Source organism: Antechinus flavipes, chromosome 4 (assembly GCF_016432865.1).
Source record: "Antechinus flavipes isolate AdamAnt ecotype Samford, QLD, Australia chromosome 4, AdamAnt_v2, whole genome shotgun sequence".
Lineage (NCBI taxonomy): Eukaryota > Metazoa > Chordata > Mammalia > Dasyuromorphia > Dasyuridae > Antechinus > Antechinus flavipes.
Genome location: NC_067401.1, coordinates 132,963,457 through 132,978,785, shown reverse-complemented (window position 1 = coordinate 132,978,785; position 15,329 = coordinate 132,963,457). Strand labels below are relative to the sequence as shown.

General features: G+C 35.9%; 1 protein-coding gene across 3 annotated transcripts in view; it reads right to left on the bottom strand.

Annotated features, from left to right (window-relative positions):
- The window catches only part of KRT10 (keratin 10), a 41,945-nt gene extending 26,858 nt beyond the window's left edge, over window positions 1–15,087 (bottom strand). Inside the window, exons 1-8 of one of the 3 annotated variants that reach the window (XM_051994535.1) lie at window positions 14,389–15,085; window positions 13,223–13,305; window positions 12,460–12,616; window positions 12,207–12,368; window positions 11,972–12,097; window positions 11,328–11,542; window positions 10,272–10,579; window positions 9,301–9,668 (exon numbers count right to left, since the gene is read on the bottom strand). In XM_051994535.1, coding sequence (XP_051850495.1) covers window positions 9,562–9,668; window positions 10,272–10,579; window positions 11,328–11,542; window positions 11,972–12,097; window positions 12,207–12,368; window positions 12,460–12,616; window positions 13,223–13,305; window positions 14,389–15,036 — 1,806 coding nt within the window. In that variant the 5' untranslated portion in view covers window positions 15,037–15,085 and the 3' untranslated portion in view covers window positions 9,301–9,561. Of the gene's footprint in view, window positions 1–9,300; window positions 9,669–10,271; window positions 10,580–11,327; window positions 11,543–11,971; window positions 12,098–12,206; window positions 12,369–12,459; window positions 12,617–13,222; window positions 13,306–14,388 lie in introns of those variants that run through there. The other 2 variants (XM_051994534.1, XM_051994533.1) reach the window with 2 other exon arrangements.
- Between the last annotated feature and the right edge of the window lie 242 nt (window positions 15,088–15,329).

Genomic DNA, 15,329 nt, shown 5'->3' with positions numbered 1-15,329 from the left:
TATGACATCATGGGATCATAGTTTTACATTTGGAAGGTATACAAAGACTGAGACCAATGACAGAAGAGGAAACTGAGGTTGGGAGAAGTTATATGATTTTTCTAGGGTTACATGAGTGATACATGTCTGAGGTAGGATTTGATTCTACTTTTAATATCATTCTTCTCTTCTGGTATATACTGTGTAGGTTCTGGAATGGCACAAGTCATGATGCTGTGTGAATACAACTTTAGATACTTATTAGCTGTGTGACCCTGAAAGTGTCACTTAAGTTCTCTGTGCCCTAGTTTACTCATCTGTCATTTATATGATGCTTCTAAATTGGCAAAAATACTGTACATATATAATTTGATCTTCACAAAAACTTTATGAGGTAGCTGATACTATTATTCTTGTTTTACAGATGAAGAAACTGAGAATGAGGGAAACTAAGTGAAATCCTTAAAGTCACAAGCAATTAATAAGTGTCTCTGACAATAATAATAAGTGTTTCTTACAAGATTTGAACTCGAGTCTTCCCAACTCTAACCCTAGCACTCTGACCCACCTCAGTTGCCCCAAATGGCTTTTCTAGATCTGAATATTGACCCCATGTTCCTCATAAACATATCCCTTCAGGGGGTGGAGCCAAGAGAGTGGAGCATTTCTGAGTGACTTCCTCTGAGCTTCCTTCAAATCAGCAGCAGATTAATCCTCTGAACTGGTTTTGGAGTGACAGAACCCACAAATATTTGGAGTAAAACCAATTTCCAGAAGATATTTTGGAAGAACTTCAGAAAAGGTCTGTTTCAATTGGACAAGAGGAGAGGCAAATGAGACCAGATTAAAGTGCAGGGAGCCCCGGGGCAAGGAGCTGGGGCAGGGAGCCAGGGTGTTGTAGTATCCCCCTACCAGGAAATCAAGGTTCTTAGGCTACTCTATCTTGGTTGCCAGTAGTTCAGCAGATTTGCTGTAAAACACTCAAAGCGTATACAAGAAGCAATTTTTAAGTCCCTAAATCTCAGAACTTGGGACTTGGCCATGCTTACTGAGCAACAGAAGTCAGTCAGAAACACTGGCTCCAGGGCAAATTAAAGTAGCTGCTGCTCTTTGCCTTAAAAGCAGACCTCAACCTTTAAAAAATGAGCAAAAAAGCAAAAAGAACTCTGAACATACACAGCTTTTATGGAAAGAGAGAAGAACAAACCTCAAATCCTGAGATTCCTAAAGGCAAATCAGCTCCAGATGAAGCCCCAAAGAGTGATATGAGTTTTGTCCCCATTTCACAAAGCTTTCTTGGAAGAATTCAAAAAAGATCTTAAAAGACAGAAGAAAAATGGGAAAAGGAAATGATATCTTTGCAAGAGAGTGTGGAAAAGGAAAACAAAAAATTATTTGAAGAAAACTCCTTAAAATAAATATGATGGAATGGGAAAAGTATATAACTTCCGACAAATAGATTTGATGAAATGGAAAAGGCATATAACTCGTTACAAAATGGATAGGAAAAAGAAACCCATTCACTGAAAAACAGAATTTGTTAAGTGGGAAAAAAATGCAATTAACAGAACAACTCATTTAAATATTCAATTGGACAAGTACAAAAGGAGATTTTAAAAAGCTGACTGAAGAAAATAATTCATTAAAAATTAGAATCAAATAAATGGAAATGAATGACTCAGTAAGAAATCCAAGAATCAGGCAAACAAAACAAAAAAAGTGAAAAAATAGAAGAAAATGTAAAATACGTCATTGGAAAAACAATTGATATGGAAAAAAAGATCTAGGAGAGACAATCTAAGGATTATTGAACTTCCTGAAAATCATGATGAAATAAATGAGCCTAGTCATCATCTTTAAGGAAATCATTAAGGAAAATTGCCCTGATGTCCTAGAACCAGAAGGTAAAATCGCCACTGAAAGAATTCACCAATCACTTCCTGAAAGAGATCCCAAAATGAAAATTCCAAGGAATATTGTAACTAAATTTTATCATTATTGGATCAATGAAAAAATATTGCAAGGAGCCAGAAAGAAACAATTCAAATATTAAGGAGCCACAATCAAAATTATCCAGGACCTAGAAGCTTCCACCTTAAGGAATCAAAGGGCCTGCAATTTGATATTCCAAAAGGCCGAAGAATTTGGATTGCAGCCAAGAAGCAACTACATTGAGCATTATCTTTCTGGGAAGAAGATGGACATTCAATGATATAGGTGAGTTTCATTTATTTCTTGATTGATGAACTGAACTGAACAAAAAAAATTGATCTTCAAATAGAGAACTCAAGAGAATTATAAAAAGGTAAAAAGGAAATAATTCTTGACAACTGTATCTCTGTTATTGGTATACTTAGAGTGTGGGTATAATTTGATTTTATTGTGATAATATGAAAAAGAAACTAGAGGTAGAAAATGATTCGTACTGGAAAAGAGGAAAATGGAGGTGAAATGAGAAAATTATATCTCATAAAGAGGCAAAGAAGACCTGTTTTAATTGAGGGAAAGAAGGGAGGGGGATGGACATTGTGTGTATCTTACTCTCCTCAGATTTGGCTCAAAGAGAGAATATCAAACATTTTTGGTTTCACAGAGAAACTTCTCTCACCTTATATGGAAGTGGGATGGGAAAGGGGAAAGAAAAGGGAGAGACTACTAGAAGAGAAAACAGAAGTAGTAGGGGAAAGGTATAAGAAAGTAGGAGGGGTTGTAAAGGGGAAGGGCTGTTTGAGGGAGGTGGTGGTCAAAAGCAAAATACTTGGGAGAAGAGAAGGGAAAAGAGATGGCAGAATTAATCATTTTAACTGTGAATGTGAATAGTCCATACAGAGATGGGACAGAAGCAGATAGCAGACTGGATTAAAAGCCAGAATCCCACAATATGTTGCTTACAAGAAACACATTTAGAGTGATACACACAGAGTGAAGGTGAAAGGCTAGAGCAAAATCTATGAGCTTTAGGTGAAGTAAAAAAAAAAAAAAAAAAAAAAAGCAGGCAAAGTGATCCTGATCTCAGATTAAGCAAAAGCAAAAATAGATGTAATTAAAAGAGATGAGGAAGGAAACTATCTTGCAAAAGGGCACTATACATAATAAAGCAACATCAATACAAAAGAATTGAATAACATTCAAATTCTTAGAAGAGAAGTTAAGAGAGCTGCAAGAAGAAATAGACAGCAAAACCATTCTAGTGGGGTATCTCAGTCTTGCTCTCTCAGACCAGATAAATCAAACCCCAAAATAAATAAGAAAAACTTAAGGAAGTAAATAGAATATTAGAAAACTTAGATATGATAGATCTTTGGAGAAAATTGAATGAAGACAGAAAGAAGTATACTTTTTTTCTGTGTGATTGGTGGAACCTATACAAAAACTGACTGTGTATTAAGACACAAAACCTCAAAATCAAATCCAGAAAGGCAGAAATAGTAAATGAGGTTTTTTTCAGATTATGATGCAATGAAAATTACATTCAATAAAAGGCTAGGGGAAAATAAACCAAAAATTAATAGGAAATTAAATAATCTAAAGAATAAATAAGTGAAACAATAAATCATAGAAACAATCAATAATTTCATACAAGAGAATGACAATAATGAGACAGCATACCAAAATTTATGAGATGCATCTAAAGGGGAAATTTTATATCTCTAGATGCTTTCTTTCTTAAAATAGAGAAAGAGAAGATCAATGAATTAGACTTACAACTAAAAAAGACAGAAAAAGAACAACTTAAACCCCCCCAATTAAATGCCATATTTGAAATTCTGAAAATAAAAGGGGAGATTAATAAAATTGAAAGTAAGAAAAATATTGAATGAATAAATAAAACTAAGAGTTGGTTTTATGAAAAAAAAACCCATCAAAATAGAAAACCTTTAGTTCATTTGATTAGAAAAAGGAAAGAAGAAAATCAAATTGTTAGTCTCAAAAATGAAAAGGGAGAACTTTTCACCAAGGAAGAGGAAATTAGAGTAATAATTAGGAATTATTTTGCCCAACTATTTTGATAAATTTGATAATTTTTTTTATTTGAATATGTATTTTTTCTTTTCTTTTTTTTTTTAATAAATTTTATTTTATTTAATAATAACTTCGCATTGACAGAATCCATGCCAGGATAATTTCTACACGACATTATCCCTTGCAATCACTTATGTTTCGTTTTTTCCCCTCCCTCCCTCCCCCCCCCCCCAGGATGGCAAGCAGTCCTATATATGCTAAACATGTTGCAGTATATCCTAGATACAATACATATTTGCAGAACCGAACAGTTCTCTTGTTGCACAGGGAGAATTGGATTCAGAAGGTAAAAATAACTCAGGAAGAAAATCAAAAATGCAAATAGTTCACATTCATTTCCCAGTATTCCTTCTTTGGGTGTAGCTGTTTCTGTCCATCATTTCTCCAATGAAACTCAGTTAAGTCTCTTTGTCAGAGAAATCCACTTCCATCAGAATACATCCTCATACAATATCGTTGTCGAAGTGTATAATGATCTCCTGGTTCTGCTCATCTCACTTAGCATCAGTCCATGTAGGTCTCTCCAAGCCTCTCTGTATTCATCCTGCTGGTCATTCCTTACAGAGCAATAATATTCCATAACATTCATATACCACAATTTACCCAGCCATTCTCCAATTGATGGGCATCCATTCATTTTCCAGTTTCTAGCCACTACAAACAGGGCTGCCACAAACATTTTGGCACATACAGGTCCCTTTCCCTTCTTTAGTATTTCTTTGGGGTATAAGCCCAATAGAAACACTGCTGGATCAAAGGGTATGCACAGTTTGATAACTTTTTGGGCATAATTCCAGATCGCTCTCCAGAATGGCTGGATTCGTTCACAACTCCACCAACAATGCATCAATGTCCCCGTTTTCCCGCATCCCCTCCAACATTCATCATTGTTTTTTCCTGTCATCTTAGCCAATCTGACAGGTGTGTAGTGATATCTCAGAGTCGTCTTAATTTGCATTTCTCTGATCAATAGTGATTTGGAACACTCTTTCATGTGAGTGGTAATAGTTTCAATTTCTTCATCTGAAAATTGTCTGTTCATATCCTTTGACCATTTATCAATTGGAGAATGGCTTGATTTTTTATAAATTTGAGTCAGTTCTCTATTAAATTTGATAATTTAAATGAAATGGAGGAATACCTACAAAAATTTTGATTGCCCAGATTAAAGAAAGAGGAAATAAATTACTTAAATTGATCCATTTTAGAAAAAGAAATAGAACAAGTTATTAATCAACTCCCTAAGAAAAAATTTCCAGGGCCAGATGGATTTACATGTGAATTCTACCAAACATTTAAAGAACAATAATTCCAATACTATGCAAACTATTTGAAAAAATAGAGAAAAGAGTTCTACCAAATTCCTTTTATGATGCAAATATGGTGCTGATACCTAAATCAGATAGGATGAAAACAGAAAAAGAAAATTATAGACCAATTTCCCTAATGAATATTGATGAAAAATCTTAAATAAAATATTAGCAAAGAGATTACAGAAAGTCATCTCCAAGATAAAAACATCATAACCAAGTAGGATTTATACTAGGAATGCAGGATTGGTTCAATATCAGGAAAACTATTAGCATAATTGACTTTATTAATAACCAAACTAACAAAAATCATATGATTATTTCAATAGGTGCTGAAAAAGCATTTGAATAAATGCAACACTAGGAATAAATGGAGTTTTTCTTAAAGTGATTAATAGCCTCTTTTTTAAACCATCAGCAAGCATCATATATAATGGGGACAAACTAGAACCATTCTAATTAAGATCAGGGATGAAAGAAGGTTGTCCACTCTCACCATTACTATTCAATATTGTATTATAAATGTTAGCTTTGGCAATAAGAGAAGAAAAAGACATGAAAGGAATTAGAGTTAATAATGAGGAAACCAAATTATCACTCATTGCAGATGATATGATGGTATGCTTGAACCCTAGAGAATCAACTAAAAAAATATGAGAAATAATCCACAACTTTAGCAAAGTTACAGGATACAAAATAAATCCACATAAATCATTAGCGTTTTTATATATTACCAACAAAGTCCAGCAGCAAGAGATACAAAATAAAATTCCATTAAAAATAATTTCAATAGCATAAAATATTTGGCAGTCTATCTTCCAAGGCAAAGTCAGGAACTATGTGAATACAACTACAAAACACTTTCCACACAAATAAAATCAGATCTCATGAATTGGAAAAGTATTAAGTGCTCAAAGGTAGGCTGAGCAAGTACAATAAAAATGACAATACTATCTAAATTAATCTACTTATTTAATACCATGTCAATCAAATTCCCAGGAAATTATTTTACAGATCTAGAAAAAATAATAACAAAGTTCATCTGGAAGAACAAAAGGTCAAGAATTTCAAGGGAATTAATGAAAAAAATGCAAATGAAGGTTACCTAGCTATGCCAGACCTAAAACTATATTATAAAGCAGCAGTCATCAAAACTATTTGGTACTGGCTAAGAAATAAAATAGTAGATCAGTCAAATAGGTTAGGTTCACAAGACAAAATAGTCAATACCTATAGTAATCTAGTGTTTGACAAATCCAAACACCTCAACTTTTGAGATAAGAAGTCACTATTTGGCAAAAACTGCTGGAATTAGAAATTATTATGGCAAAAAGTAGGTATTGACCCAAACCTAACACTGTATACCAAGGTAAGATCGAAATGTGTTCATGATTTAAACATAAAGAATGATATTATAAGCAAGTTAGAAGAACATATAATAGTTTATCTCTTAGATCTTAAAGGAGGGAAAGGGACCCAATATGCAAAACTGTTTGTGATAGCCCTATTTGTAGTGGCAAGAAACTGGAATCTGAGTATGCCCATCAGTTGGAAAATGACTGAACAAGTTATGACATATGAATGTTATGGAATATTATTATTCTGTAAGAAATGATTAGCAGGATGATTTCAGAGAGGCCTGGAAAGACTTATATGAACTGATGCTAAGTGAAATGAGCAGATCCAGCAGATCATTGCACATGGCAACAGGAAGATTATAACATGATCAATTCTGATAGATGTGGCTTTTTCCAACAATGAGATGATTCAGGCCAATTCCAATGGTTTTGTAATGATAGGAGTCATCTGCTTCCAGAGAGAAGACTGTGAGAACTGAAGGAGGATCACAACATAACATTTTCACTCTTCTTGTTGTAGTTTGCTTGAATTTTATTTTCTTTCTCATTTTTTAAACTTTTGATCTGATTTTTTTTTTTGTGCAGCAAGATAATTGTATAAGTATGTACACATCTATCGGATTTAACATATATTTTTATCATGTTTAACATATGTTGGATTGCCATATAGGGGGGTAGGAGGCAAAAAGGGAGGAAAAATTGAACACAAGATTTTTCAAGGATCAATGTTGAAAAATTATCCTTGCATATGTTTTGAAAATAAAAACACATAAAAAATAAACATGTCCTTTCACTAAGAAAAATTGCAATTTTATGCTGTTATATTATTTGTAAAGTTCTTTTAATACATAATCTTATTTGAATCTCATTACCCCACAGAGATAAGGATAGTATTGGATTTGTCCATGATTAATGAGTCACAAAACAGAAAAAATAAGATCTGTGCTGATGTCAAGTCTAATGTTCTTCAATTACACTGTGCTTTTCTATAATAAAGAAACTGTGCTGGGGTGAGGTCAGGAAAGACCGAGGACCACAGAGGGTGGGTGTCATAGCAACATGGCTGCTCATCCACATTTAGTTTCTCTCCTCTCTCCTTTTCTCACTCTTTCTATAACCTGTTACTTATCATTATACTTGGGCTGGCTTGATCTAAAGAGACCACAACCCCCTTGCCATCCATTACCTGCTTCTCTTTCAATTCCATTGTGAAATTGCTAGTGTTATCAACTGCTATTTATTTTAGATGTGTCTAGTAATTCCAAAGCATAATGAGCATTCTAGATGAATTTCATCTGGATGTCACTGGATATCACTTATACTCTCTTCTCCCTCCATACTCTTCAGGGAAATTCCCTTGATTAGCCTGACACTTTCTCCTTCACACCACAATTTGACCCAGGATCCTGACTCACTTTCACCCCGACCTTGGTGAATACTTAAACAAGTATTTGTCTAGTTTTCCTCTAAATCAAGGTTTCTTAACCTTTTGTGTCATAGATCCCTTGGACTATTAGGTAAAGTCTATGAACCCCTTTTTAGAATTATGTTTTTAAAATGCATGCAATAAAATGCATACAATTATAAAGGAATCCACTTCTGTTGAAATGAAGATACTTTCACACACATACTTATCTATGTGCATTTGTGTGTATCTCTATCTATTTATCTATTTTGATCCAAATTTATAGATTCCAAAGTCTATAGATGGAGAATGTCTATTCTTAATCACCTAATTTCCCTGGAACTTAATGACCCTTGGGTTGAATGATACATTTTAATTCCCAAATCTGGAATACCTAGAATGAGATATAAATTCATCAACAATGGGAAAACATTCTTCTTCAGCACACAGATGGAAGGAAAGAAACTGACCTACAAGTACTTGGTAACAGTAATGCTCCCCTATAATGCTCCCCTACCTCCTCTGCTTTTACCTGTCCATTTTCAAAAGTATTTTGCTTCTGCCTATACCCTCCTCAAATCCACCCTCCCATAGGCTTCTTTTATCCTTTCATCTTCCTTTTTCCATGCAGGATAATATGTATTTCTGTATACAATTGAATATGGATGTAAGGAGGAATTCACATTTTTGACTACAGAATAGGAGGAGATAGATGAACAATTCCCAAATATCTTTCTGATATTATAATTCCAATTACTTTGGATTTTTGGAAACCATGTAATTGGATCCCAGAGAATTAAAAGAAGATACACACTCTCTACCTTTATGGAGGAAAGTACTCTTGAAATTGGCAATGTGTGGGTACTATCTTTGGTAAACTGCTTTATAATTCTTAGGACACTAGTTTGAACTAGGGGAAAAGACTTTGAAGGAAATTTTGTATAAACAACTTCCAAACACACAGAGGCTCAAAGGTCGAAAAAACCCTGGATTTAGAATCAGATGGCATGGGGTCAAATCCCAAACTTGGAATGTTGCACTTGTGTGAGCTTTGGAGAAGCCATTTCCTTTCTCTGAGCCTTAGTTTCCTTCCCTACAGAGAAGGAATGACTAAGTTGGACTGGATGGTTTCTCTAAGATCTTACTTTGACTCATATGATGACTTTTCCTGGTAAGGGTATTAATATCTCATTCAAAAGATAAAGATAACACGTGCACAATTACATTGTTTGCATCAGTAAGAAAGTTTATTGAAGTATTGCAGTAAACAGAAATAGAGAGATTCTATATGAATTGTTTCCTTAAAGAATACTCTCTGGTAAAGTGAAAAGGAATAGGAAAGAAACCATGAGAAACCTTTTAGACACCTTATGTTTAAAGAGAGAGAAGGTGTCTAAGACCATTAGGATTGATGGAGATTTTCTTTGCCCGGATATGTTGTGATCTGTTGTGGTCTACTGAAAAAGATGCATCCGTGTCAGTACCACTAATAATAGTGCTTCTTGGTCTCTGATTCCACTCTGGATGAAAGAACTCTACCATCAGGGGCTACCTCCTCAACGATAGTCTTGATCACATGGCTTTTATTAGAATCTGTAAGTGAAAAATTACTAGTGTTGGTATTTCTACTGTATAATGAAGAGTACTCCTCTTTAAGAAATTGAGAAGACTTTAAGAGGCCCCCAAAGCTGCACTTGAACAACAAAAAAAAAAAACAATGACTGAAATTATCAACTGAAATACTCTGCTATCATCAAAGAAATTGTAATTTGGTCCTTGAAAGGAATATTTATTAACTAAAATACCTTAATGTAGATATACAAATTCCATTTCTAATCTAAAGGAAATTGTGGGGAAAAAAGAGCCTAACAGCAATGGCTCTTCTTGAATTTTATTCAAAATTTCACTTTTGAATTATTCCCTACCATGTCAATATTCAAGGTCTGTGGTTTTGTTGGTGTTGGTCTTGCCTACACCAACACAGGTCACAAACCTTTAACATTCGATGGCCTTCTTAAGTTTTTCTAAAACAGTCCTCATCATATAGACAGCCCAAGAGGAGCTTTTCCTATCTTAGCCAGGATGATTCTCAAACAACAGATACGTAATTGTTCAATTGGTTCTTATTAAAAATCTTGAATAAAAAAAGGGTCCATAATCAAAACCTACAAGAAAATTAAAATAGTTTCTGATTACCCAAGTAATATTCTGCTGACCTTGTTCCTGAGCCGCTTTTAGATGAAGATTCTCCACCAGATCCAGTGCTTCCTCCTTGTTGTCCTCCACTTGAACCTCCTCTGGATCCAGAACTTTTGAATCCTCCACTGCCACCAGAGCTTCCACCACCATATCCTCCACCTCCAGAGCTTCCGCCATATCCTCCACCTCCAGAGCTTCCGCCATATCCTCCACCACCAGAGCTTCCTCCATATCCTCCACCACCAGAGCTTCCTCCATATCCACCACCAGAGCCTCCTCCACGGCCACCACCTCCAGATGAGCTACTGGAAAAATAAAAAGGGAGACAAATTTTAATGATAAGTTATCCACAAACATTATAAAATGTGTAGCCTCCCTCCCAGATTTTTTTTAGACAGAGAAACTAAATAGTTTGAACAGAGATAATTGGCCATGTGTGATGATACATGTCCATAGTCCCTCCTCCTGGGGGAGATTGAGATTGGTGGATCACTTGATTTTGGGAATTCTGAACTTCAGTAGGATTAAGGTGGATTGGATGTCATCATTAAAGATGGTACCCATATAATTAATCCTTGGGGGCAGAAAGCTCCCAGATTGCTTTATAGAGGGACAAATTATGCCAGGTGGGAAAAACAGAGCAAGTGAAAGACCTCATGTCTGTCAGTATTGGAATGGAGCACATGAATGGTCAATGTATTTTTAACCTGGGCAAAATAGGGAGAAGAGAGAGAGAGAGAGAGAGAGAGAGAGAGAGAGAGAGAGAGAGAGAGATGGACAGACAGAGATATAGAGACAGAGAGAAACAAAGACAGAGACAGAGACCAATGGAAACAGAGACAGAGACTGACAGAGACAGAAATAGACAGACAGAGAGTCATGATGTTCATGATCATTCCTTGGCCCAAATCAGGCAGATGAACTCAACTTTTCAGACAGAGCTATGTATTCCTCCTTTAACAATTCTTTGCTTCTCAAAAATTGGGAGAAGCTCCCCTGCCTAGAAAATTGTCAGGCAGGAAAATTTCCAACAGTGAGATTTCTTTCACTCACCCTCCTTCCTCTAGCAGGCTGCGGTAGGTCTGAATTTCATTCTCCAGGCGGATCTTGATGTCGAGGAGCATCTGGTATTCTGAATTCTGGCATTCTGTTTCAGCCCTGATCTGCTGTAACTGCTCTTCCAGGGCAGTGATCTGAGCCTGGATTTGTGACAGCTGTACACAATAACGACCTTCTGTCTCTGCCAAAGATGATTCCAAGGATTGTTTCTGAGGAGAGAGATGCATGGTGTGAACTGATAACATCATTGATTAAATGGAATACAACAAAATTCATTCTGAATAGAAAATTCATGAAAGAAAAAGATATTGGATGTCAAGAAGAAATTTGTGAACTGACCTAGTTCTAGTATTTTAGTAATTTCAGACCAATATCACTTACAATTTCTATCCTGATGTGGGGTTTTGGTTGTATTTCTAAATCTTTATGCTTTCTATTTTACTCCTTTTGTTTTAAGATGCCCTAATGATGATATTCCCTATCTTGGTGATGAACCTTTGAAATCACAAAATTTTATTGGAAAGCTTAAAATTGAATGAGAAAAATTTGTATTTTATAGAAAAGTATTATTATATGAAAAGTGAATTGATCCTTTTTGGAAACATAGAGCTCATATTCTCAGTTAATTGTTAACTTACCAGGGCCAGTTGTGACTGCAGTTCAATTTCCAAAGCTTGAAGGCTGCGTTTCAATTCAGTGATCTCAGATTTGTGACTGGACATTTGTTCAACATTGGTATCAATCTCTGTGGTCAGCTCCTTGCTCTAGGATCATAAAAGCAAAGGAGAGGAGGCAGAGAAAAGAATCATTAGAAGACAATAATAACCTTTATAGTGAGGTGAGTATCTTTTAAGCATGATAAGTTATTTTCACCTTTTCATTGAACCAGGCTTCAGCATCCTTGCGGTTTTGTTCAGCCATAGCCTCATATTCACTTCTCATGCGGTTCAGATATTCAGTCAGATCTACTCCTGGAGCAGCATTCATTTCCACATTCACATCTCCAGTGGACACGTTTTGAAGATCTTTCATTTCCTGTGGAGGAAGGAGCGCCCATGATATGCTTTCATGATGATGCTGAAAACTATGGAAATGGGTTCTGTGATAGAACAGAATTTTTTCATACCTCTTCATGGTTCTTCTTCAGGAAGGCCAGTTCCTCATTCAGGCTTTCAAGCTGCATCTCTAGGTCAGATTTGGCCAAAGTCAGATCATCTAGGACTCTGCGCAGGCCATTAATATCAGCCTCCACACTTTGACGCAGGGTCACTTCATTTTCATACCTGAAAGAGACATAATCATGAATATAACTCTATTTAAAAGAATATTGTATGGAGAAGGAGTAGGACATACAGAGAAACAGAATATAATATAATATAATATAATACTTTACTATAGCAGTCCAGATCATACAGTACTCACTAATTAAGTACCTAAAAGTACAGAGCATTTTTCTGGATGCTAGAGAACTTGTGCTACTCTAAAAGAAGGACCAAATTCCATTAGTAATGGTTTGTAGATATGACTGATAGAGTAGTGACTTGATTATTGATAGAATTCATTTCATAGCCAAGTAACCAATTGATTTCATATTCTCTTTAAGCATGTTTATTATACTTCACATACAGCTGATGGTAATAGTTGATTAAAAGCAGCAAATAATCTAAAATGACTTACAAGTCAGTTGCAAAGTATTTCTGATATCAAACATGTTAAATGATGTTATTACCATGATCTAACAATGATCAATTTTGAATGTTATCATATATATTTACTAAGCAGGATGTGCCATTTGGGGGACATTGGAAACTTAATTCTTAAACAATTAGTCACACCAAATTCATGTCTAACAATTTTAGGGGCACATGCTCCTTATTCTCTTTGCTTACTTCAGTCTGAAGTCATCAGCAGCCAGCCTGGCATTGTCAATTTGCAGCAGCACATTAGCATTATCAGTACTTAGATTCAGGATCTAGTAGAAGAAAAATAATTTAGAAAGAGGTCCTATATATGGATTTTTGAAAAAGACTTCTTAAGAACTGAATTTAACCATTAACTTACAGAGTTGTTTGGGGATACTTTTGTCATTTAAGAATGAGATAACATGCATGGTACCACCTGTTTGCTAAAATTTGAATCTTCCAGGACTTCTCAAGAATGCCTTTTCTGACCAGGCATTTATTATTTTTTTCTCAATCAAACCTGTTCTTATTACTCTATGTTATTTCACTGACTCCAGGATACCTCTGCCTTATTTGCTACTCTCTCTGTATATTTCTAAGTAATTATATTTAGAATTTGTCCAGGATGTCTGAATTTTAGATATCGTTGGAAGATATAAATTGCATCTCTCTTGCTTCCAATTGGAAGAAATTCATACTTCTGGAAAATGTAAGAGAGAAGAAGTTTCTATGAGATTGGAACATGTATTATTCACCCTGTTAGAATTAGCTGAGATTCCACCCCCACCCTCCATTCCAATGGTTCTTAAGTTTTTCCTTTTATAATTTCTCCCCTTCATTTCTTTGATTACACTTGCTTTCTTCAAGAGTTCATTAGAAGTCCAATAGCTTTCATCAGTCTGTCATCCTTAATGACCAATAATGGTTTGCCATTGCATATTCTCTCAACTTTTCTGATTTTGGATTACACTGAATTATTCCCATGACCATGAATAAAATGGGCAACAACAATTAGCAAGCTTATGTTTCTTGATTTAAGGTTTCTTTATCTCAATTCTTTTTTTGTGGGAAGGGGATTGGAGTTTGGGACTGGGTCTATGATTTCATTGGTCCAAGTAGCTGCCAATGAGGAACTCCCTTTTATAATGCAGATCAACACCTGTTTTTAAACTTAAAAGTTTTAGAGAGTTGCCTAGGGACATTGAAAGAGATTAAATAACTTCTCTTGGACCATATACCTATTAGGCTTCAAAGAAAACTTGAACCTGAGTCTCCTGACTCTGAGATCAGCTTTACAGTATATCTAATATATATATATTACTAAAGATTAAGTACAAAACTGGTCCAGAAGCAGCATAAATGATGTTTCTTACCTGATCCTTAAGTTCTTTGATTTGGTCATAATAATGAGAGTAGTCACGAGGTTCTCGCTGATTGGCATTGCCATTTTTCTCATACCATTCCTTGATCTTTTGCTCTAGCTCATAGTTAGATTCTTCCAGACTTCGCACTTTGTCCAGGTAGGAGGCCAGGCGATCATTCAGGTTCTGCATGGTGACCTTCTCATTGCCTGTGAGGAGCCCTCCATCACCTCCACCAAAGCCTCCTCCAATGCCTCCCCCAAGGCCTCCCCCAATGCCTCCACCAAAGCCTCCTCCACCAAAGCTTCCCCCACCATAGCTTCCCCCACCAAAGCTTCCCCCACCATAACTGCCCCCACCAAAACCGCCCCCACCAAAGCTTCCTCCACCACAGCTTCCTCCACCAAAGCCACCACCACCAAAGCTACTCCCAAAGCTGCTGCTAGCACCAAAGCCTCCTCCTCCTCCTCCAAAGCCCCTTACTGATCCACTGCCAAAGCCCCCTCTTGAGCAGCTGCCATAGCTAGAGCCTCCACCAATAGAGCTAACCCCATAACCAGAGCCTCTACTGCTTGAGATTCTGATGGATGAACCTCCTCCTCCTCCCCCTCCACTTCGGGAGGAAGAGTATTGTTTGCTGGAACTATATCTCTGGGACATAGTGATACAGTAGAGGTTCAGCTCAAGCAATGCTTGCTATCCAAAGACTGTGCCAACCCTTTATATACTGTACTAGGAGGGTGTGTCCCATCTACAGTCTTCTCACTAGGCTAGCTTCTTTTTGCCAATTTAGCATTATCATTACTAATAACCAATCCGATACATCCTGGTGTGTGTTTCGCCTTTAAAATAAATAGGACATTTATTATGTTGAAATGGAAGATGGGTGGAGCTCAGTCAAGACTCTCTATCATTATTCTTTTTCATCTTTTGCAGAACATTGAGCAACTGGT